A 25681-nucleotide genomic window follows, 5' to 3' on the forward strand; every position below is an offset into this window, starting at 1 on the left:
AAACAGGGAATCTAAATTGCCACTTGTGCCTTGAGCTTAGTAAACCTGGGCTATTTTAAATTGTCACTTTACAAAGAAGTAACCTGCTGATTTTTTTTTTCCTTCTTCATCTTCTTCACATCAAGTCATGACTACACAAAGTAACATGCCTCTGTTTAGGCTTAGTAAGGACCTTTCCAAATTTTATACAGTCTAAGTCAAGGAGGGAAATAAAGAGGAACTTTATGGAAGAGGCATAAAGCAGTTGTACAGAACACGTTTAAGGGGCACATTAAGTCAGTTTTTGTCTGTGGTTCTTTCCCTTTATGGCATATGTTATATATTGACAGGGATTAAGTTTCTCTCCTGAATGGAACAATACAGAGTCACAGGGAGCTACTGTACTTTACAAAGCACAGGCACCCTCACAGGCAAATAGCAAATAGAAACAAACGTATCTCACAGTATCTCACAAACTAACCAAGTTAGTTAAGAGCACCGGGCTCTGCTTCATCTTTCGCAAGTCCGCATCTTTTGCATTTCTCTCCTGGCTCTGCCGCGGGCTCCTCCGAGCTCCTTTCTTTTTCGCCCTTTCCCCCGTCCCCGGCGGGCACCCCCCCGCCCCCCCTCCACCTTCTCGCTCGCACTGTTACACTTTCTCTGTCCCCTCGGCTTTGTTATTCAGCATGTCTGATTAGCAGGAGCCTGATTGGCTGGCTGCCTGCTCCGAGAGAGATTCCATTCAGCTTACCCCCCACCCATCCACCCACCCACCCACCCCTTGGTCAGGAAATATGAGCGGGTCTGATGGAAGCTGATAGGCAGGGCTGGAGTGTAAGCACCAGTCCTGGATGTGACAGCAAGCAGAGGAGCACTTTGCAGCTTATTCAGTGTCCGATTCGGATTCCGGCAAGAATCCAAGCATGGAATGCTGCCGTCGGGCAACTCCTGGCACACCGTTCCTCTTGCTGGCTTTCCTGCTCCTGGTAAACGCCTTTTCGTTTCAATACATCCTTAGTGGCCATTTAGTCTGGGTGCTGTTGGGGTGATGTGGACGTGTGTGAGTGTGTGTGACTGTATCTTTCTCTTCAAATGCCAGGTAAAGTAATTTACATGGCTTTAAAAAAATGAAAACTTTTTGCAGAAAGCTAACCCCAACTTTCCCAAACAAAAGTCTACAAGACTGTGTGGGAATAGCTAGAGGTATATAGGATACTGAGACTTAAACTTTGGGATCTACTGCATGGAGTTTGTGTGCTGAGGGCTGTATAAATGGTGGTGTGCATGCTTGGAATTTAGGTAACAGACGTCCTGAAATCCAACTCATTCACTGTGGTGTTCCTGTAATTTTTCTGAAGGATGGGCTGTGAGGGGCTTTCCTCCACTGCCTGTTATGAGTCCTCCTTCCTCTGTGCACATGTGCTAAGGAACCAGGTAAAAGAGGGAAGGAAAGCCCCTCTGTGGCCAACCCAGATTATAGTTCATAATTATGGCAAGTCATCTATGGATACAAGTTAATGCTAGTATTTATGAATTGAGGGTTATGGTTTTTGATCTCAGATCTTCTTTTGAAGAAGAAAATGCTGACTTTAGTTTCGGCTGCTTTCCATAGTCACAGTGATAAGATGCTCTGCTCTGGAACGTCAGCACACACTGCATTTTTGACTAGAAGTAAATGTTCCGTTGTGACTCATACTTGGTTTTATGGGCAGAAAATGAACCTTTACTGTCCAAAAAAAATCTACACTCAAAATATTAATAGCAATGCACATTTTTTTAAACCAGAGTGTTCTGGGCAGGCAGCTTTGTAAACCTCATCTGAAGGTTTGATTCCAAAATTTGCACACACCGAATCCAAACAAACGTGATTGTAGCTCTCCCTGTCACATTTCTGGAGAGCCAGCCCTTCCTCAGAAGGTAACCAGGCAAGAAGGGAAAAGGGGGAAATTGTAACACACCACATGTATAGGTCACATTGATTCATCGAAGATGAAGGAATGTTTGTTCTGATTAGACTCTGAAAAATTTGATCTGCACTGTAATTTTGAAGGAGGGAAGCAAGCTATTTAGCATAAATTTTAAAACTCCAGGAAGGCTCATCAGCTCATCAGACAGTGATTAAATATGTTAACATTCCCACTTCTTATTTGCATCATTATAGCCAAGAAGTCATAATGCTACGTTGCAAAAGCTGTAAATACAGAAATATATTTTCAAGTGCTCATAGAAATGTAAAGGCAAACTGAATTTTAAGCATGAATGGACTGTAAGTTTGGGGCTGTTCTGAGGAATATAAAAAGCAGAATGCTTAGGTGTGCTTTATGACTAGTGGGGCAAGCAATTTATGAAAGGTGTCTCATTTTTTCCATATGGGACGTGTTACTTATATACACACCATTAGTTTGCCTCGTCTTTCCTTCTTTGTGAATTTTTGAAAGCATGGGTTATTTTCCCATTTAATTACATCATGAAGCAAAATTACCAGTACACAGTACTTTTTTGATATCTTCGTATAGAGGTATGATCTCATTATACTTTGGAAAAACTTGCCTATTCAGGATAGATTGTTTTCACTGCCCACTTGGTAAGTGCAGTATATTTCTCTTTGATATTTTTAATATTCATATATGTGTTTGAGCGTATAATGACACTTACGTGGATAAACAGGAGCATTTGCTTATTTCAGATTTGCAACATACAACATCTTTGGTTTAAATTACAATAATTATACTGTGAGGATAAAAGGAAATAAAACCCAGGCTTGTTTTATGCCTATATTTAAATCAATTGGGATTCTGAAAGTTAGGCCAGAAAAGAAAGAACTGTCTGGTGAGTGCCAAGATATATCCCTGTATAGAGTAACAGTGTTAGTAGTACCTGCCATATATTGTGTGTCTGAATGTGTCAAACACAAGGTCAGTTGTTTGAAAAGCATTACAGTGAATTCTCACAATAATCTTGCAAATAAGGCATTGTTAAACCCATTCTGCAGATAAGGAAGCAAGCTTATATTTGAACTCAAAGGGGAAATAATGGAGAGAAAATGACTTGTTTGGTTTGTACTATGGTCACAAAATGTTTAATAGTGATGGAAGCAAAGACATAGGTCGGTCTCTAGTCTTTAATGGATGTATATAGGCTTTTTGCTTCATCTTGGCCACTAAAGATGTGTGCAACATTATGAGCACTTGTCACACTTGCTCGTTCACTGTCCCATGTAGCTTTGGAGGCAAAAGTAAGCTACTGGCCCAAGAGAAAGTGACCTGAAATGTGATCAGGAGTTGAACCGGAAGTGTGACATTTTCAGCTCAACCTTCAGTCAGGATCTAGAAATGGAACTGGGTGGCTTATTTTTCTTATAACTGTTTGATACGTTTTAAGAGTCTGTCTAATCTTAGAATTAATTTAAGCAATTTTTAAAGCTCACTTTTTACTTAATGGAAAATAGTCTGTTTAGTGGCAAAACCCAGTTTCTACTTCAAAACACAATGAAGTCCCTGTGTCTTTTATATCTATCTTTGGTTACCACTCACTTTGCATGCAAAGCTCAGACATCATAAACTGCTATTGTACTATGCACACAGTAGGACAGTAGTACTGGGCAAGGCATTTTATTCTGACATTCAGGTTAAATTAAGCCACAAAACCCCACGTTCCCCATCTCCCCACCCTGCTCCCCTTTTCCCTGCTCCCTCCTTTGTCCCAATTGTTTAGTTCAAAAGGAATGTGGGGGAAAACCATGACCGGCCATTGACATATGTGTCCATCCAGACTTGAAGTCAAATCTCTTCTTGTCAGAAAGGCATTTAATCAAATTTGCATTTGCTTTTTGTTTCTTTTAAGTGGTTTTAAGCTGTTTCGCCTGCTATTGTGGGAGTTGCAAGGGTAACACTCAGAATTATAATAAAGTACATGTGTTTTTCTGTTGAATTTCTTTTTTTTCTCTGTACTAATTTATACATGGAAACTAGTCAAACACAATAGCCCATTCCCTTCGGTCGGTCTGGCACTCTCCTCCACTATTATCTAAGTGGATCTATCTTGGATGGTGATAGCACCATTAGCTTGTGGAATGAATGTTAAGTCCCTTATTTATAGCAGACTGTGGCCTGCTCCAATAGTGTGTATGTGTGTGTGCATGCATGCACAAGCACCTTTCTATAACTATTTACATCTATTACTTACTCTGATGCCTACATTGTCCTTACATCAAACTCAAGGATATTTCAAGTAACCTGGAGAATGTAACGAGGTGTTTCTTTAAACATTATTTACTTCATGTTTTTGAGCTATTTCTTATCTAGACATAGTCAGCTTCATTTTTGTTTTCTCCTGTTTTAGCATTTCAATCTGTTTCAGAGCCACTTTCCAGTCTCCATTATTATTTTCATGTGAACCAGTTCTAGAGCTTCATATAAGTTGAGGGAAGTGTGTCCAATAGTAGTCACTAGTGAACTAAGAAAGAATCATTTTACTCCAGGCAAGGTTTTCCTTGAAAGACTGCAGATATTTTAAAGACTTTTGAAAGAGAGAGAATGAATAAATAAATGTATTTGTGCATTCATCAGAACGTTGAATACTCTTTACCTATATGTTGATTCTTCTTTACATATATGTGTGGGTAAAATGGAAAGTGAATCTCTAGACCATGGGAGAGGCAATTACTCAAGCTTAGGAGTGTACAGAGTTCATTCTTATATCTTTAAAACAAAATTAAAATCAGGGTATATGTAGTTTTAATCAGTGAAGTGTAGATAACCCCTGTTCTTGCTATTCATTTTTAAGCCCATTTTGTTGGCACATTTTGCACAGGATTTATGTTTGCATGAGACATGGTCTGCTATTTTGGTTCTCCCCTTTATTATGGCTTAATCAAAATATAATTTTAAACTCTTTCAGAAAAAAATACAGTGTCCTGTGAATTTCTGCATCTCCTACAATACCTACTAGAATATCTTGGATAGTACAGGCATCATAACTGTTTATGAACTAAATTCAGAGAGCAAAGGATACAGAGAGACTCATACAGTTATCCCTGATTCTCAATATATTCAGGGTTTCCTAACTTCATATATGTTGTCCAGTTTCTTTGGTGAACTGACAGCTCTGCTTTTATTTTGTCTATTTCAGGCTCCAAGTCTCACTGGCAATAAGTTTCTTTCTGCCCTTCTCTCATTGTGCACGTTCTATTGTTTCTTGCGGTCTCCTGAGTAGAGTGACTCGGAAGTAACCTCTTCATAGCTAGAGGACCATAGCATTTTCTTGAGTGAGAGCATTCCTTGAGTATAACCTACTGGTGAAGCATGTTGAGATAATCACAGGAAAATGTGTCTAACTCCAGTTTGAAAGTCTTGCTGTTTGTACTGATTTTCTTCATCTGGAGAGCTGGCTTCAAACTTTGTGTTTTCACCAGAGTGAGACAAGTTCATCTTCTGTCAGCATCATAAAAGCCATACCATGTGGTTGAATTTTGGCTTGATTGGCAGGACAAGCTCATGAGCAGCTTAGGACTATGCTTAGGCATAGCAGAGGTGATGTCAGTCCGAAAGGATCTAATTGAAATAGGCCAGCACAGCTGTGTGGGGAGCCTGCCTGTTAACTGGGTAAGCTGTTGCTATCAACCCCTTCTTTCCATGAGTTCAAAAATAAATGACTAAATCTCCCCAATTCCCAGACTTCAAGATGAAAAACTACATCGAATAGCTAACTGGGAGCACCCAGCATGTCGAGCAGTCTTCTGGCCATGTCAAGAAGGTGTCTCAATGGAAGTAGTCTGCAGCCAACAGTGACCTCTGGCTTTTTGTTTGTTGTATTTCCAGAAGCTCAGTATTTATAAATCAATTAGAATATTTTCCTATACTTGTTAAGAGTCTCTCTTCCAGTCATAGAGATATATCTTATCTCAGAAACCCCTGTAATCTTCATTTGAAGAAAAACCATAATTTCTTTTTTAAAGTTGAAGATTCCAATGTTTCTCTCGAGTATTTTTTTTTTAATTGGAGGATGATTTATTTATAATATTGTGTTGATTTCTGCTGTACAACAATGCGAATCAGCCATAAGTATGTGTGTGTATATGTGTGTGTGTATGTGTGTGTGTGTGTGTGTATCCTCTCCCCCTTGAGCCTCCCTCCCACACCCCCTCATCCCATTGCTTTAGAGAAAGGCGAGTTGAGCTTCCTGCGCTTTATAGCAGCTTCCCATTTGCTACCTATTGTATACAGGGTGGTGTATATATGTCAATGCTACTCTCTCAATTCATCCCAGCCTCTATATTTTTTGTTTGACTACCCCACCCTAAATTCCATCCATGTATAGTCAGCATTTAGTAATTGTTTGTCAGAGGCATACGTAACTCACTGTATTCTCAACAGTATTTTAAAATGTAATTTCTTCTAGTCTTGTGCTTCCTTGTATTTATTTCTGTCATTGACTTCTTATATTGTACTTATGTTTCCATCTTCATCAACAAAGTTGTGGATGACAGCAGAAGTGACTTGTTCCTCCTACCTTTGTCAGAATACCTGGTCTCAGTAAATGTTGTTGAATGAGTGAGTAAATGGATGAATAAGAATAATTTGGTAAGAAAATATGAGAAAAGCATACAGTACAAGTAGCAAGGGGAACATGTGAATGTCCATTTCACATGGGAGGAATTTCATCAATACTGGTTTTAGTAAGACCAAATCAATAAACCTAATACATTCAAAAGAGAAGTTAAATATTTTGCTTTCTTTCTCTTCACCCAATGAAAAGCAATTGAATGACAGTCCTTTTTAGTGTTGTTAAAGTGAAATTTGCACCTTTCATATCTTTTTGTAATCCATTTAGTTCTCAAGGGAAAAAATGACACATTAGCCACAGTTTTATAAAACCAGAAGGTAGTTATAGTTGCTCATTGTAGGAGAGATAATGGAGAAGGCAATGGCACCCCACTCCAGTACTCTTGCCTGGAAAATCCCATGGACAGAGGAGCCTGGTAGGCTGCAGTCCATGGGGTCGCTAAGAGTCAGACACGACTGAGCGACTTCACTTTCACTTTTCACTTTCATGCATTGGAGAAGGAAATGGCAACCCACTCCAGTGTTCTTGCCTGGAGAATCCCAGGGATGGGGGAGCCTGGTGGGCTGCCATCTATGGGATCGCACAGAGTCGGCCATGACTGAAGCGACTTAGCAGCAGCAGAGATAATATTATGGAATCACCAAAATTCATTTCTTTTTACTGCTGGGCACAAAGATAAACTTTCTTTCCCAGCTTTGTCTGTAATTAGTTGTTCTATCATGATTGAGTTCTAGTCAATGGAATGTCATTCGAAGTGATACATGGCACTTCTCAGCCTGATGTCATCCACGTAATCCTCCAAATAAGTAAGAACTCTCTTTATACACCTGCTGGATGCAGAGAATCAAGCAAAAGCTTCAAGACTCTAGAAAACAGTAAAGGCACCAAATGTAAGGCCTCATCCCTGAATGACTGCATGTGGCAGAGCCCTGCAGTGCCACTCTCACAGAACTGCATTTGTGAATGTTCATTTAACCTTGAGCAAACAATAAACCTTTGTTGTTTTAAACACTGAGATTTGGGGGAATGTCTTGTTTGTTATATTGATAACCTTCTTAAATACCATATGCTTTATATTTAGATGGCATGCATGCTTACAAATAGTACTAATATCACTTTCCAGTTTTTTTATATGGGAAAATTAAAATAAGGAGATGCCGTATCACCCTGATAGTGGTTTAATGTGTGTGGTTTGTGACTTATTATGTACTTAGAGTGCTCTAAAATACTTGAGGGTATGTGGTAAAATAGGAAAATGGGTCCATGTCTTTTTTCTTTAATTTAATTATTTTTGGCTGCATTGGATCTTTCTCGCTGCATGCAGGCTTTCTCTTGTTGCGACAAGTGGGGGTTACTTTTGCTGCAGTATGTGGGCTTCTCCTTGTGGTGACTTCTCTTGTGTGGAGCACAAGCTCTAGGGTGGGGCTCAGTAGTCGCGGCACTCAGGCTTCAGTAGGTACAGCACACAGGCTCTCGAACACGGGCTCAGTAGTTGTGGCTCCTGGGCTTTGCTGCTCCACAGCATGTGGGAGCTTCCCAGTCCAGAGACCGAACCTGTGTCCCTTTCACTGGCAGGTAGATTCCAACCACTGGACCACCAGGAAAGCCCTCCATGTCCTTCTTCAAACAGGAGCGAGTTGAGCAGTAAGAAATAAGGGGTGAGGGGAAGGCACGACTGCGGTAAACAGTTGTAATCTCATGGAACAGAACAGGATCACACAACCTGAAGAACACCGACTCTCACAGATGCAAGGCGAAGGCAAAGACTGAGGCACGACTGATGTAGCTCCAAAGAGAGAGGTCAGGAAATAAAGGAGTAGACGAGGACCGAAAGGGGAACAGCCTCACACACACACACACAACCGTTTCACACAGTAACATAAAGTGAAACACGCTTCTTGAGTACACCTAGTCTCAACCTACTTTGATATATTTTTCTAGAAAGTGTCCAAGTGTCATGAAAGAGTCCATCCCACCTAACTCTCCAGGACACCGTGAGAGGAAAAAAGACCATTGGATGAAGTGTTTTTGTCATCTCCAAAGTAATATAAAGCTTTCAGGTGGTTACTTTCATTCATGTGAAAATCTAATCTATCATCAGCTATATGCCCAACACAGAGCCAGTTTCCATGGAAGATAGTTTAAGGCAGTCCTTGTAATGAGGAGCTTGGTAGTGTGTTGGACATTCTGTTGTCAGAGGGTTTTTGTTTGTTTGTTTGTTTGTTTTTTTAAACTCTTCTGTAAGCAAAAGCTTTGTTATGGATATAATGATTTTCAGTTACCCCTCAAGATGGTTCATTTTGCACTCCTATCCCTACTTAGACACTGGCTGTTTAATCCCCTCATCTGGGTAAATGTGAATTATGACTTCCCACAGATTATCAATGTATTATCTTAGATGTGAATGGCTTCCCACAGATTATCAATGTATCATCTTATGAATATGATCAGTCAGTATTTGACTTCAAACATAAAAAATTTTTGTCCAATTTCTGTAGTTCAGAATATGTACTTGTGTAGCAGTACACACATAATAGTGTCAGTTAAGATAAATTCCCTGGGAAAAAAACTTCTCTCAAAGTAAATTTTTATCATTGTGAAAATGATCAATAATTAAGTGTGACCAATATCTAAAGAGTTGTCATCTGCCCACTATCACTGGGGCATCATGATGACAGACTTCATTCTTATGTAGTTTACACTCCATTGTGCTTATTTTATAGTAACCAAAATCCAGGCAAAAATAAGCATATTCCATTTGGAATTATATTTCTGTAAGTACAATTAGTACAGTAGGTTGCATCTCCCTAGCTCCCTAGATTTTTATCTAAAGTTCCTATTAAAAAAAGGTGATTACAACAAAATCCAAAGGCCTCGTGCATAGAAGGGGGGCGGTGGATAGTTCAGAGAAGGGGAATAGCAGAGAAGTCATGTGTGAGCATATGCCATTTATAATTGTGAAGATTTATTCCACTTCTGAGGCAAGAAATTGCAGGGCTCTAATAGTTTCACCACCTGTGAATTATTTGGGTGCACCCTCACAAGCGGGTTCTTTCTTCTATTTGTTTAAAGACATCAGTGGTATGTTCGCCAATTCTACACTACATTAATTTTCACAGAGTTTCCATTTTCATCTTCATTGCTTTTTCAGATTTTTTCCCAAAGCTTCTGCCATTCTCCAACTAAACCTTTGGGTATTTTCTCCTTCAATTTTTGTCCGGGGACTTTCTCTAAGTCAAGTCAGTCTGTTGGCATAAGTGTTGCAATGAAGGAGGGAAGGAGTGTGATAACCTAAGACATCCTGGCATAAATCCCAAGAGCGCTAACGAAATGAGACAGGAAATTACGAGCAACCTATAATAAATTCAAACTGTCCAATAAAATAAATATACCTCACTTTGTTCCCTTAAGTAAGGTATGGTAGGTTGTCTGATTTCTCAGCCTGCACCGCCATTTGAAGTCTACCAGAGTGTTGTTCAGACATTGTACTTCATTGATAGAACCAGAAGTGAAAAAGGGTAATGGAAACAATAAGAACTCCTACTGTTCAGGTGCTGAAGTGAGATTTAGAGGAAAGCTTTTTTAGAAATAGTCTGGTTTTCTTTTTTTTTTTTTTTTTCCATTCTAGTTATTATAACCATTTGGCATTGAGACTAGGTACCACATATATTTTTACTTTTACTTTGGGGCTTGTACCCAGTCTAAGATAACAAACATGCTTTGAAATTACTGTTACAGAGTGAATTTAACTGACATTTGGATTCCCAGGACATAGATTTATTGTGTTTTCAAGTTAAAAAGAATTTTTGAGGTAGCATAAAATTTGACCTCAGTTGACTGGGATCTCTTTGAAGGCAGGACTTTGGTTTTATTATGTCTTGGATATCTTTATATCCCTAGTGTGAGACAAAGAGTTTGACATACACAAGGTGTTCAGTGTAAGTCTGCTGTTTGAATAAATGAATTAATCACCTATTCCAGCCCTTTGATTTCACAGAATTAAATTTAAAATATAAATATTTGCAAAGAGATTGGAGACTTATTTGCCAGGAACACCTAGTAGGTAGAATCCAGAGCCTGAAATCTGGATCTCTTTCCTTTGAGTCCATACTCCTTTGAGAAAGAGGTCACTCTCTTTCTACCATATGACGGTAGATGACCTTGAGAAAGAGGTCGTTCTCTATTATACCATATGACGCTAGATGACCTTCATATGAGTTAGCTGAGCCAGCCTGGGTAGAGAAGTTGAGGTGTTGAAATGCCACCTCAGTAGATGTGAGGTGCAATAGAAGCCGAAGAAGCCATGAAGCTGATGGAAAATAATTTTGAGTGGATTATTATTGGTTTATATATGTTGGGGTGACCTGGTGAGAAGAGGGGACTGAAGTTTATTTCTTGCCCTAGTTGTACAACATACTGGGTTGGCCAAAAATTTCATTCAGGTTTTTCCATATCATCTCACAGAAAACCCAAATGAACTTTTTGGCCAACCCAATATCAATAAGATTCACTTATCTTTTTTTTTTCATATTAATGAACAATGTGAATGTGAAATACACAATGGTGATGTATATGTGAAAATAACTTCTTGGGGGACCTTGCACATAGAAGGTCTCCAAGAAGTTTTAGCTTCCTTCCCATCCCTCAGTGCACAATACTATATTCGTTGAGAGCCTGCTGTGTATGCCTGACTGTGCTGGGCACAGGGTATATTGTCTTGAGCAAAACAGACATGGTTCTAAAGATGCATTTACTTACATGTAGTATCAGAAAGGATTTGAGATTGGGAAGGAGGACAGGAATTAATTGGCCAGTACATTCCATTGGTTTTATGTTGCTGTCGTGGTATTATTTTCTTTAAACTGTGTATTTAACTATTGCTGGTGTAAGGAATGGAGAAGGAAATGGCAACCCACTCCAGTGTTCTTGCCTGGAGAATCCCAGGGATGGAGAAGCCTGGAAGGCTGCAGTCCATGGGGTCGCACAGAGTCGGACACAACTGAAGCGACTTGGCAGCAGGCAGCAGCAGATGTAAGGAAGTCTCTGTCTAAAGAAATAGACACATCAATTCATTATTTATAGTGATCCCAAGAAGAATGTGTTAAAAAAAAAAAAACTCTAAAACTCTAAAAATGTGTATTTAAGGTCACTTCTTGAGTTGTGCCTTCTGCCCCCGCCTTTTTTTTTTTTTGCTGCAATCCTCTTTTTCAGTCATACTGAAACCAAAACTTAATGAGTGTATGGCTTTGTCTTTGTTTATGTGATCCATAAACACCTGTCTTTTCCATCTTAGAAATATGCTTAAGGAGGAAAACCTTTATACCAGCCCATCATTCAAGTGAATAAAAGGCCAATCACAGTATATAGACACTAATGACAATAGACTTCTTTCCTCAAAAGGCTTAGCTTGCTCTGTAGAAACCATTAGTGTGAAAGACCTTTAGAAATCTTTGAGCATCACCTGGTGACCACCCAGCATGTTCTCAGCTCTCTGTTATTAGGGGTTCTGATTTTCTAGTACCTCTGCAAAGACCGGGAGCTGACTGTCACTCAGATCATGAACTCCTAATTGCCAAATTTAGACTTAAATTGAAGAAAGTAGGGAAAACCACTAGACCATTCAGGTATGACCTAAATCAAATCTCTTACGATTCAAGGGATTAGATCTGATAGACAGAGTGCCTGAAGAGCTATGGACAGAGGTTCATGACATTGTACAGGAGGCAGAGATAAAGACCATCTCAAGAAAAAGAAATGAAAAAAGCCAAAATGGCTGTCTGAGGAGGGCTTAAAAATAGTTGAGATAAGAAGAGAAGTGAAAGGCAAAGGAGAAAGGGAAAGATATATCCAATTTAATCTAGAATTCCAAAGAATAGCAAGGAGAGATAAGAAAACCTTCCTCAGTGATCAATGCAGAGAAATAAAGGAAAACAATAGAATGGGAAAGGCTAGAGATCTCTTCAAGACAATTACAGATACCAAGGAAACATTTCATGCAAAGATAGGTACAATAAAGGACAGAAATGGTATGGACCTAACAGAAGCAAAAGATATTAAGAAGAGGTGGCAAGAATACACTGAACTATACAAAAAGATCTTCATGACCCAGATAACCACAATGGTGTGATCACTCATCTAGACCCAGATATCCTGGAATGCGAAGTCAAGTGGCTCTTAGGAAGCATCACTACTAACAAAGCTAGTAGAGGTGATGGAATTCCAGTTGAGCTGGAATTTCTATTTCAAATCCTGAAAGATGATGCTGTTAAAGTGTTGCACTCAGTATGCCAGCAAATTTGGAAAACTCAGCAGTGGCCACAGGACTGGAAAAGGTCAGTTTTCATTCCAATCCCAAAGAAAGTCAATGCCAAAAAATGTTCAACTACTGCACAATTGCACTCATCTCACATGCTAGCAAAGTAATGCTCAAAATCCTCCAAGCCAGGCTTCAATGGGACACGAACCATGAACCTCCACATGTTCAAGCTGGATTTAGAAAAGGCAGAGGAACCAGAGATCAAATTGCCAACATCCACTGGATCATAGAAAAAGCAAGAGAGTTCCAGAAAAATATCTACTTCTGCTTTATTGACTATGCCAAAGCCTTTGACTGTGTGGATCACAATAAACTGTGGAAAATTCTTAAAGAGATGGGAATACTAGACCACCTGACCTCCCTTCTGAAAAAGCTGTATGCAGGTCAAGAAGCAACAGTTAGAACTGGACATGGAACAACAGACTGGCTCCAAATTGGGAAAGGAGTATGTCAAGGCTGTATATTGTCCCTGCTTATTTAACTTATATGCAGAGTACATCATGCAAAATGCTGGACTGGATGAAGCACAAGCTGGAATCAAGATTGCCAGGAAAAATATCAATAACCTCAGATATGCAGATGACACTACCCTTATGGAAGAAAGGGAGGAACTAAAGAACCTCTTGATGAAAGTGAAAGAGGAGAGTGAAAAAGTTGGCTTAAAGCTCAACATTCAGAAAACTAAGATCATGGCATCTGGTCCCATCACTTCATGGGAAATAGATGGGGAAACAATGGAAATAGTGAGAGACCATTTTGGGGGGCTCCAAAATCACTGCAGAAGGTGACAGCAGTCATTAAATTAAAAGATGCTTGCTCTTTGGGAGAAAAACTATGACCAACCTAGACAGCAGAGACATTACTTTGCCAACAAAGGTCCATCTAGTCAAAGCTATGGTTTTTCCAGTAGTCACGTATGGATGTGAGAGTTGGACTATAAGAAAAGCTGAGTGCCAAAGAATTGATGCTTTTGAACTGTGATATTGGAAAAGACTCTTGAGAGTCCCTTGGACTGCAAGGAGATCCAACCAGTCCATCCTAAAGGAAATCAGTCCTGAATATTTATTGGAAGGACTGATGCTGAAGCTGAAACTCCAGTACTTTGGCCACCTGATGTGAAGAACTGAGTCATTTGATAAGACCCTGATGCTGGGAAAGATTGAAGGCGGGAGGAGAAGGGGATGACAGAGGATGAGATGGTTGGATGGCATCACTGACTCGATGGACATGAGGTTGAGTAAGCTCTGGGAGTTGATTGACAGGGAAGCCTGGCATGCTGCAGTCTATGGGGTCACAAAGAGTTGGACACCACTAAATGACTGAACTGAACTGAACTGCCATGTCCCTATGACCAGCCCCAACCTGCCTTAATCCAAGAGCAGCCTTCTTGCCCCTGGTTGTTTGCTAATTGGTAACTTCAATTTGACAGTGCTGGGACTCAAACCCAGTCCTCTGTGTCCATTTTAGAGGTCTAGATAATTTAAAGAGCTGATTTCCAGATTTTGGATGTCATAGGCCATTAAAATTTCAAAAGGAAATAAAATTATGTTTGCAAGTAGGCAGGAAATATGGAAAATAAAGTTTCTAATGTTTGAATTAAGTAAGGACATTAATAAAACAAAGTTCTAGCAGCTAAATTTCGTAAGTTAAATAATAATAGTTACTACTACAGGGAATGCTTGCTTTAGTGTGAGATGTACTTTTCATATATTAAATTATCTGATTGTCATAACAACATTAGGAATTCACTACAGTTACTTTTCCCATTTTGCAGATGAGGAAACTGAGGCACAGAGAGGTTAAATAACTTGCTTTAGGTCACTCAGCTATCAGTGGCAGAGTGCAGCTTCAAACACAAGGACAGTTCACTCTTGTCCTAACAATACTATTTTGTGTCATCATCAGTGGAAGAAATGAAAGATTATTTGAATAAGCCCCAAGTTCCAAGTATATAATTGCAGAAGAGAAACTAAACACATTTAGTTCTATGGAAATCTAACCAGGGCCCTTATCACTCTCCTTATTTTTCATACCAGTGAAAAACTTCATTAGACTGACCTGCTCTAAGCCAGATGCTTTCCTTGGAACACAGAGATGAATGAGACACAGGAAGCTCACAGATGCTAAACAAAGTTTTAAAAGGATAACAGACTGAGGCTGAGTGGAGGATAAAAGATGGTATGGGCGCAGGGATCTGGCATTTATAGTCTTCAGTGCTCCAGTCTGTGTGCTAGGCAGAAAATCACTCTGACTTGAAGTGGATCAGTGAGAGTGACTTAAAAGACATTTAAAGTGAGTCGTGGGATGGGACTTCCCTTGTGCTTCACTGACTCCCTGCTTGCATTGCAGGGGCTGCAGGTCCAATCTCTGGTCAGGGAACTAAGATCCCACATGCCACAAGGTACAGCCAAACAAACAAAAACAAAAAAGCTACTAAAGAAAGTCTTAGGAGATCAATAGAAGTTCAGCAGGTAGACAAGAGAGAGAAAGGGGCATTAGGCAGAGGGACCTGCGTGGGCCGAGGCACATTGGATGGAAAAAGGAAGTTGAGTCTAAGGAGCAGTGAGTGACTCCCAGTGGCTGAAACATAGCTGGCTTCTGCAAGGACTTGCATGCCATGCCCAGGAGCTTTGTCCCAGGATTGTGTTTTAGAAAGACAGCTATGCTGGCCACATGCAGAAGGCATGTGTGAAGGAGTAGATCATTTTATTCATGGCCTCCCTGTTCAAAATTGTGACCTATAGTCAAAGATTTTTTTTTCCTCCCTGTATTATAAAAGGACTTCCAGAGCAACAAACATCTCATTCTCTAAATCCTGAAGAATTCTCTGTCACTCTCTGAGGAAAGAGAACTCAGGTCCATCCTTTCTGAAGAGATTGCCACACTGCTGTGACTTAACCCTTTGTTCACTCTCAGTGAACCTTTCCAAACACATAGAGGCTATTTCAGAGGAGCACTCCTGCGCTTCTTGGAAAGCTTTATGATCCTCCCTTGTGTAACACAAAGGTCATCATGGGGAGTCATTTTTGTACTTCGGGGTAATTATTGTCATCCGAGATGGCAGTGTTGTCCTGTGTGTGGTTATTTATCTATTTTCTCACCGAACGGTGCCTCATTCAGCTCTTAAGATTCATGTCACAGTCATGAATCTTCCCACGGCAAGCCAGCAAATATCTCTTCCCCCTTTCTCGCAGTGCTCCGCATGATCTAAAATAGGCTCCACATGCGTAGTTCCCTTTGCAAGCAACTGAAACTCCAGTAAAAGATGTTACTTTCAGGGTCTAAATTTAAGTTAACTGCCCTGATGGAATAGTAATTGTAGTCTTCAGGAAAAAAAAAAATCAAACCATATCTGAAATTCATCAATTCATCATTTTGTAACATGACTGAAAAAAAAGAAAAAAAAACACACAAGTTTCATTAAAGAAAGTGTGAGTTAAATGTCACATAATTATATTCTTTCTATTTTTTCTTTATGAATACAATTGCTAAGGCGTCAGATTTTTCATCAGGCATTGGAATTCTGTGGGTATATCATTTCTTCTCCTAATTAGGAATAGTCTCCAATTTACTCAGCATTGGTACACAATTGATTATAGCTTGGCCTCACCTCATAAAGTAGATTTGCTTTGGAACAGCATCAAACAGGTATTTATGTTTTAAATCATATGGTCCTTCTGACTTTAATTCTAATTTTCGACATTTACTACTTTTAAGTTCTTTCCTCCTTCCCCCAACTTGAATGCAAACAGCCCAGAAGTCTTGTCCTACTTAGCAAAGGGCGGAAATGTGATTTTTCACTGTTTTTCCATGTGCCAGGTACTCTGCTACTTGTTTCTATATGTCATCTCAGATATGTCTTACCACCTCTTTTATAGATAAGAAAACTGAGCACTAAAACCTAAATGGTAGTCTGAATTCCTCTACTTTAGTGTACGTGGACTCAATTCTTATAGCAAACAAATTACATTAAAATATGCAGCACAGACTCTTTTCCCTGTTGTTGGAACTATGTTATTTGGACTCTGTCAGCAGGAACCTCCCCAACTTGCTGAGTGACTTCCATGGTTTCAGCACCAAGTTTATTAGAGTTCACCGCTTGTACCGTATTTCATCAACCCTAAGATAACACAACTTTTTTCTGATTTCAGAAACTTTGCGTCTTATTTTTGATAGCAGGTCACAGTTTAATGGGTTTGTCTTTTTCTTCTTAATGGTACATAAAATAGTGTGACTTCAATCTGTGGCGTCTTTGGAATCAGTGGTTTAGTGGACCAGGGTCTTTCCAGTATCTCATTGATGGGAGCGAAGCTTGAGATTCAGTTACGGAAATAGAATTACAGACCCCACCCCCTTCCTGTTCGCAGTCTTCCGAGGCAGATGGCTCCGGTCTTTGCGTGCTAGTCTGAGACACTGAGAGTTTGTACCCTGAACTCAACTTAACTTCAATCCTGTAAAAAGGTCAAAGCCCTCTTACTGAAGATCTCTTTTCTTCTTCATCTAAATGTACCTCAGTTTTCTTATCTGTAAGCAATATAGTATTAGTATAATGCAGTGGCTGCTAATCTTTGCTCAATATCAGAATCAGCTGAGCACTTGTTAAAATTTAGAAGGCCCAGGCTACTCCTACTTCAGTGGACCTGAGCCTCTGTCTATGTATTTTTAGCTCTCCAGGTGATTCTGGTAAACATGAGTGTGAAACTCACTGGTGTAGTGTTGAGAGCAGGAACTCTTGAGGCCAATTGCCTGCTTGGACTCAAATCCTGGCTCCACCAGTACAACCTTTCTATTATTTTGTGTCTCAGTTTCCATGTCTGTGAAACAAGGACCAACGATAGCATCACCTCAAAGGATTACTGTGAAATTTAATCAAATGACCCATGCAACCTACTTAGCCAATACCTAACACATGTAGCAAGTGCCCAATAAACATCAGAAGGTATCAATACTCCCTTCCTACAAGGCTGAAGTTTTCTATCTCTTTCTGAGAAAATGATCTTTTATCTTTTCCTTGATTCAAAGCCTCTGACCGCTTTACCTGGTAACTTGAGTCCTCCCATGTAATCTCAAAGAAAGGGGCTGAGAAGGAAAGCTAGGATTTCTTTTTAATGAACAAGAGGAGGTCTGGAGTCTGTTGAAACCAGGGAATATAAAACAGAACAAGGATAAAGTTTGGTTGAAAAAATCCAAACTGTGATTTCACTTGTAAATGCTTATCAGGAGGATTATAATTCAGGGTTCTATCCATCTCCTGGGAGAAGGCAATGGCACCCCACTCCAGTACTCTTGCCTGGAAAATCCCATGGATGGAGGAGCCTGGTAGGCTGCAGTCCATGGGGTTGCTAAGAGTCGGACATGACTGAGTGACTTCACTTTCACTTTTTCACTTTCATGCCTTGGAGAAGGAAATGGCAACCCACTCCAGTGTTCTTGCCTGGAGAATCCCAGAGGCAGGAGAGCCTCATGGGCTGACGTCTATGGGGTCACACAGTCGGACATGACTGAAGTGACTTAGCAGCAGCAGCAGCAGCAGCAGCAGCATCCCTGTCCTACAACCAAATCACCCTAGGAACTGAGAACTAAAAATGTCTGGGCAGCCTCTATCTCCTAGCCACAGGAGATTCACATCAGGTGGTCTGGGTTCAGGTCCAGAAATGGCAATTTTTCTTGAACTCCCAGGTGATTTGAATATGCAATCAATTGATAGCCACTTATCCAATTGAATATTTAAAAGATTCTAAACATCTCTCACCTGTTAGGGGATTGTCTCTTAGTTAAAGATACAGAACACTCTCTACCTCAAAAAAAAAAAGAACAAAACTTAGGAGCCCAAAATACATTGTACCAGTTCCAATAACTCATATTTGATGTGAATGCACTTTTTAAATTGTAAGTGTGCTTTGGCCACTTGATGCAAAGAGCCAACTCAGAAAAGACCCTGATTCTGGGAAGGATTGAAGGCAGGAGGAGAAGGGGACAACAGAGGTCGAGATGATTGGATGGCATCTCTGTCTCAATGGACGTGAGTTTGAGTAAACTCCAGGAGTTGGTGATGGACAGGAAAGCCTGGTTTGCTGCAGTCCATGGGGTTGCAAAGAGTTGGACACAATTGAGCAACTGCACAACAACATGTATGTGTATGTGAGAGAGAGACAAAAACAGAAAGGGAGGATTGTGATGCATAATGAGAAGACAATTTTCCTATTATGTTAGGTAGCATGCACAAAGAGGCCTGGAACTCTTCCAGTTAATAGGATGTGGTGTAATCTGAAGTCTAATCTATCAGCCATTTGAATGCATAAACTTTTTATTTGAAAATAGGAACCATGCACATTTTGTACAAGATAGAAATTAGAACCTTTCTGAGCCTGATATGAAGAAACAAAATAAAACAAAACAGATACTCTGAAGGTATCCAGTCTTCTGCCTTTACTAGTCAACTGAACTTTTCTCTCTGTTTTTTCTGGATGGCCACTGTAATTGATTAAGTATTCAGTCTTATGTCTCCCAGCTTTCCTTGAACAGCCAAATTTAATATCTGTTCAGATGACTGACTTACTCTTATTCACTGTTCTCCCCACTTATTTAATTAGCCATAAAGGGATTCTAAGGGCTTCCCTGGTGGCTCAGTCAGTGAAGAATCCACCTGCAGTGCGGGAGACCTGGGTTCGATCCCTGAGTTAGGAAGATTCCCTGGAGGCGGGCATGGCAACCCACTCCAGTATTCTTGCCTGGAGAATCCTATAGACAGAGGAGCCTGGCAGGCTATAGTCCATGTGATCACAAAGAGTCGGATACAACTGAGTGACTAAGCACGAAAAGATTCTAAACAGAGAATCTAAACAGAGAATTCTAAACAGAGGAACCGATCTGCCAGACTAGAAGCAGACTGAGGTATCAATTGTGTCTTATATAGCTGATAGTAAGAAGAGTCCAGTTTAGGGCACCAGAAAGTAGAATGGAAAAGGGCGGGGGGTGGAAAGGAGACACATCATAAAAGTAAATTCTTGGTATAGGGTACAGGCAGTTGTTTGGATTTGTGTGTATGGATAGATGGCTTGGGCTGGGGTGAGATGGAGGATGGAGAAGCTGAAGGGAGATGTTTTATAGAAAAGCTGATATATTTGTCACTGGATTAAGAAAAGAATTGCTAAAGGACGGATTGGGACCCAAATGTTGTGTTTGGTTTTGGACTTGTTGAGTTTAAGGTATTAAGGAGGCATCCAGTTGAGTGGAAACAGAAGCTTGGAGATTGAGGTAGATATGTATTTGTCTCCCATCTACAAAAGAGAAGTTTGCAAGCTAGGGAATGTGGGTGAGATCAACAGAGGGTAGAAGGAAGAGCAGGGGCCCAAGCAAAGAACCTTGGGGATTCCGGCATTTACTAGTCAGGATGAGTGAGAAAAGGCAGGGAGGAACTGGCCAGGAGTTGCTGCCAAAGAAGCCAAAGGAGCATGTCCCACAAGAAGTTCGGGGGGAAGGTCCTCGGATGTGGTAAGTTACAGGATCCTGATGAATTTCAGAGGAGCCATGTCACTCAGTGGCAGGGCTGCAGCCAGATGATGAAGTGTTAAAGAATTTGGGGATATTGAGTAAGTGGGTGCTGTGGGTGTGGTTTAGCCTTTTGAGAAGTTTAGAAGTGAAAGAAAAGGAGGCAGAAAACAATTTAGCTCTCACCACTAACAAAGTGGAAAGTAAAGGCAGGAAAGCACAAAGCTGGTGAGATAAAAGTGAGCTTGTTTTAATAAAAAGAGGAGAAAGTGCTTTCTGTATTTCGTCTTAATAGCTCAAAGAATGCTGATAGCAGCCGTGTGTGAAATTGATTTCTGAGGCCCAGCACCGGAGACAGAGAGGCTATGAGGCCAGTGGGGTAGTAAACCATGATTTAGCACCTTCACTTTCTCTACTTATTACAAAACAGGCTTTAAAAAGATGCCTGTGGTGCATCTCAGCAATCTTGATTTTGTCTGTGGCCAAGATCCATTTTAATATATTCCTGAGGCATTTTAGTGATTGTAACATTACTTGAAGTATCAGCCCATTAATTTTTCACATTACTAACCATGGTTAATGCAATGAATATAAATACTATCCCTACCATTAAATAACATTAAATGATACTAAGGGAAAAAGAATTCCTCTTCCTGAAAACCAAACAATGACATAGTCAAAACACTTGCACATTGAAAGCAAAAGTTAAGCTTTATGAATTCTTGGAGAAGCCGTATTTGCTTTTACTTAATCAAGCATTGAGGGTCAGAGACATGCTCATAAGAATCACAAAAACCATATTATGTTTCATATACTAATAAACATTTAAGAAAAGTTTTCACTAATGGCTCCTTGACATTGTCATTTAATTTACAAATGAATTAAAGACTATTTCTTCCCATATATACAATATTGAATGATATTTTTTTACTATGATTTCAAAATGCTATCAGTATAAGGAATTTAGCCAGCTTAAAAACATAAATACTTTTCATGAATTTGACTGGTAGATAGGGATAGCTGGTATGCTGCTGCTGCTAAGTCGCTTCAGTCCTGTCCGACTCTCTGCGACCCCATAGACGGCAGCCCACCAGGCTCCCCCATCCCTGGGATTCTCTAGGCAAGAACACTGGAGTGGGTTGCCACTTCCTTCTCCAATGCATGAAAGTGAAAAGTCAAAGTGAAGCCGCTCAGTTGTGTCCAACTCTTAGCGACCCCATGGACTGCAGCCTACCAGGCTCTTCCATCCATGGGATTTTCCAGGCAAGAGTACTGGAGTGGGGTGCCATTGCCTTCTCCAGATAGCTGGAATATACGCCTTTAATAATCAATATTATATTCCATCTCAGTGTAAGTAGATCTGTTTTGTTTACAAATAATAATGACAAATTATAATTGACCAAGTAAGACAAGTCCTTTTAGAAACCCTCAGTCTTTCTTGCAGTGATTTAAAATAAAGGACTTATTCTACAGTCTACTTTGTACAATATTAAAGAAAAATTGTAGGCTATTTGTGAAATACCTTATTTCACTAAAGAATGTCTACTCTGCTGTAGTTAAGACAAAAACGAAGGCAACTGGGACTCTCAACTGTTACTGATAAAGGACTTAATAATATGTTGAAAATGTATCAAGAAATCAATGTTTTTAAAAATAACCACTAGAATTTATATCAGTAGAGAACCACAGTAGCAATTTCTGTTTTGATACAAAATAAATGGTCATGAAAATTATTCACGTAGTCATTAGTAGAAACAACACAAAATGAAAAATCATTATTCTTTAACACTTGGATAGGAAATAAGTCAATAATGAAAATCATCACATAAAGCCAACTTTTATCTCACAATTTGGGAAATTTTTGCTTACAAGTACTTACTGATTTTTAAAGAATTAAGTAGTACATATTTATCAACAAAAATTTAGGATGTAATTTAGCATATTTTATTATTCAGGAATCACTAGGATTTGATAGAAGTTTTGGATGCTGATAATTGTATTATAAAGGAAGAGTCCTCGTTAGTGGTTATTTCAAAAATTACTTAGAATGATTGTTGCAGCTGATCATCTCTACTTGAATTTCACTTACCAATTTGGTTCTGTGAACATTTTCATATTTTAGAACTTTTATTTTTTAAGTAATTTTTATATCAACCCTGAGTTAAATAGAGCAAATATTCATGTCTTATGACCAGGTTAGAAAATTGATTTGTAAATATGCTTGAGATAAACTCATTTAGAATTGTAGACATTTTTATGGCTAAGAATGTTTCAGAAAGTATCTGGACAAAAACCCCACAATGGCCAAGTCCTGACCTCCAGCTTGTGTCCCTATTTAGAAGTTTTGCCATCAGTATTATCCATAAGTGTTCTCCGAAACATTTTAAAACTAAAGTTGCTCACAAAAATATAATTTAAACTGTACACATCCATTGAACACTGATCTCTGTATCAAGCCCTTTGTTAGAAATTAGGGGTGTCAAAGGGAATTCTCTGGCCACCCAGTTGCTAGGACTTCCCCTCCACTCCAGGGGGTATGGGTTCAATCCCTGGTTGGAGATCAAACTAAGATTCTGCATGCCCATGGTGTAACCAAAGAAATTAGGGTGTCAAGCTGAATATCACATAGCCCTTATCTTCAAAAGCTCGTATCAGTATTTTGCCTCCATTAATTTCTTTTAATTTCTCTGTGATTTGGCTTTTTAGAATTATTTTACATGGAATCTAATGGAAATCTATTCTCCTCAGTCCAGAAACCTTACTTGAAAACTTGTATCAAAATTTGCTTCTATCAAATCATTTTTCCTAATTTAGCTAAACATTGAATTTTTCCGTCATCTATGGTTATATGTACTATACTCATTCTTCCATCAGTGAAAATACAATTCAATTGTTCTTTCTTACTTTTTTACTGGTAGAAGCCTGTGCCTTTAATCAAGGCAGGACTCCCTCATCCACCCATCTTCATTCCCTCATCATCCACAAAGCACAGTTCCCAAGTGTTGCAGATGGACTGACTGTTGTTTGCTCAGTGATGAGGACACTCTAGCAGATAGACATCTGGGAGTTGAATTAGACTAGATTAAGGCAAGATGTAACAGGTTAATCATCTTTCAGCTTCTAACATTTTGGGTAGATTTAAAGTTGGCATAAAAAGACATGTGAAGAAGCAGAAATGTGGTCATCTTTTTCTTTCATGAGTCAGATTCATTTTATTTCTCTTCCATTCCCTTATCTTCAGCTTCTGCTTATATATTTTACCCCCTCTGTCTTTAGAGAATCTGAATGTATATAAATGAGAGCAAAAGCTGACAGCTGTTATAAATTAAGCACTCAACTACAACTTGTCCTGGCCTGCCTTGCGTTAATTATTCATTCAATGAATATGCACTGAGGCGAATTACATATCCTGAGTTCTAGGAGGCACTGGAGGTACAAAGGCGTATTCATTTTTTCCCTTATGAAACACACTGCCCATTTTTCAGGATAGATATATAAATAAGTAACAAATAAATAAATACAATACAATACAGTGTGTATATATAAATAAATACAGTACAGTGGCTGACAAATACTAAAATAGCCATGGGTATCAAGTCCTAGCAATATGTTCAGAGTAGATAGGAGAGACAGTGATTGATTCTACCTGGAGATGAGAGGACATTTCACCAGAAGATGGCATGGGAGCCACAGAAGCAGAAGTACACATGTCAAAGAAAAAAATGCAAGGAATATGGAGAGGAAGGCAATTGAGGCAACAGCAGGCTCATGAACAGAATATCAGAGATGCCCAAGCAGCATGTCTGATTGCAACAGTGCCTTGTCACTGGAGCGTTGGCATTCGTGATCAAGAGCAGCAAAGATAAGTCTAGACCGTTGGTTTAGGGTCAAGTTAGGAAGAGATTATGTGACACCCAAATAGTTTGGACTTTATCTTCTACCTTTGGTGACCGTGATAGAAGTTATGAATCCTCTCTCCAGAAGCATGATAATAATACGTATTCACCCAAAATGTCACGTACAGTTTCTGAGTCCTCACAGCCCATCTGGAACCCATTACTGGATGCTACCAGCTCTAGGCAGGCAGTGGAACCACAGAACCCTCTTAGGGAGGATACAGTTTAGCTTTGCATTCTGAAAAGGTAACTGGCAGCAGTGTGGAGGACAGGCTGGTGGGTGGAGAGGCTGAATGTAAAAAAAGTCAGATGGGAAGCCTATTGTGAAATACCAGCATGAAATGTTGACACCATAATTAAGGCAGTGAGAGTAAGGGTTGGAGAGGAGGGAAATGGAAGAGACATCTCAGAAATACAAGTGCCTGATCAAGTGTAGACAGTGGAGAACTGTCAAATGTTTTGTTGTTGTTTATCTTTATCTCACTTCCTCACTAGATTAGAAAGCCTCTAAATGGTGTTGTGCACCAAGCTGGACTCCAGACAGTCAGGAGAAGCAGAAACTTAAGCATTCAGGATTAGAATTTAAGAGTCATATGAAAGCAACAGGTCCCTTCGTGGGCCATGAGGCAGAGGGCTAAGGGGTAGTGGGCTCTGCTAATAGTTACTGGTCAACACTGAGAACCAAACAGGGAGCTGTGAAAATGGTACATATGGATGGGAGACAATCATTTCAAAGCAACAAGTCAACTTGCTGGTTGCCACTTGTGCCTTACTGGCACAGAGCATTGAGTCAGGCATTGACCTGAAGGCATGAATCTACAAGAAGCAGTTATGATGCTTCTGGATTTCTGGGATACCTGGTTGATTTGCTTTACATTGATGATGGAAAAGTATCATCAGGACCATAAAGTAGATCCTCAAAATGATTTACTGCCGAACTGCGAGACTCGGGAAACTCTGCCAGTTATTCTGTTGTAGCCATGCATTCTGGGAAACAAACTGACTCAGAAGGACAATATAGATAGTGGAGTGCAGTTTATTACACCAGTGGGCCCAAGGCAGAGTCTCCTCTTAGCCAAGGACCCTGACCAGTTTTTATGAAAACCTTATATACCCTAAGTGTACATGCCTAAACCCAACTCCCCAAATTCCCTGAAACTAGTCTGAACAAAGGAAAAGAAAGATACAATCAAAGTCAACCCGTGATTCATATGCCTTAAGCCTAGGTAGTTAGCAGTGGACAGTTATCAATAGGCCCGTGGTCATACCCCAATAAGCATAATAGAATTTATGATTCTATTTGGTTACACAGATAATTAGGGTATTCTTTTAGGCAACAGAGAGTTGAGGCATGAGCCCTGGGGCTCTTCCATCCAGGAGGCCTGATTTTCCAGTTGGAATGTCATTTCCTTAGATACTGGGCTTATAGCTCAAA

General features: G+C 39.8%; 1 protein-coding gene across 2 annotated transcripts in view; it reads left to right on the forward strand.

The window, feature by feature from the left end:
• Positions 1-766: 766 nt before the first annotated feature.
• The window catches only part of ADAMTSL1 (ADAMTS like 1), a 495660-nt gene continuing 470745 nt past the window's right edge, over positions 767-25681 (forward strand). For both annotated transcript variants that reach the window (XM_005889557.2, XM_070375945.1), the window contains exon 1: positions 767-965. In XM_005889557.2, the coding sequence (XP_005889619.2) occupies positions 903-965 (63 nt within the window). In that variant the 5' untranslated portion in view covers positions 767-902. The remainder of the gene's footprint in view (positions 966-25681) is intronic.

Source organism: Bos mutus, chromosome 8 (assembly GCF_027580195.1).
Source record: "Bos mutus isolate GX-2022 chromosome 8, NWIPB_WYAK_1.1, whole genome shotgun sequence".
In the NCBI taxonomy this organism is placed as follows: Eukaryota; Metazoa; Chordata; class Mammalia; order Artiodactyla; family Bovidae; genus Bos; species Bos mutus.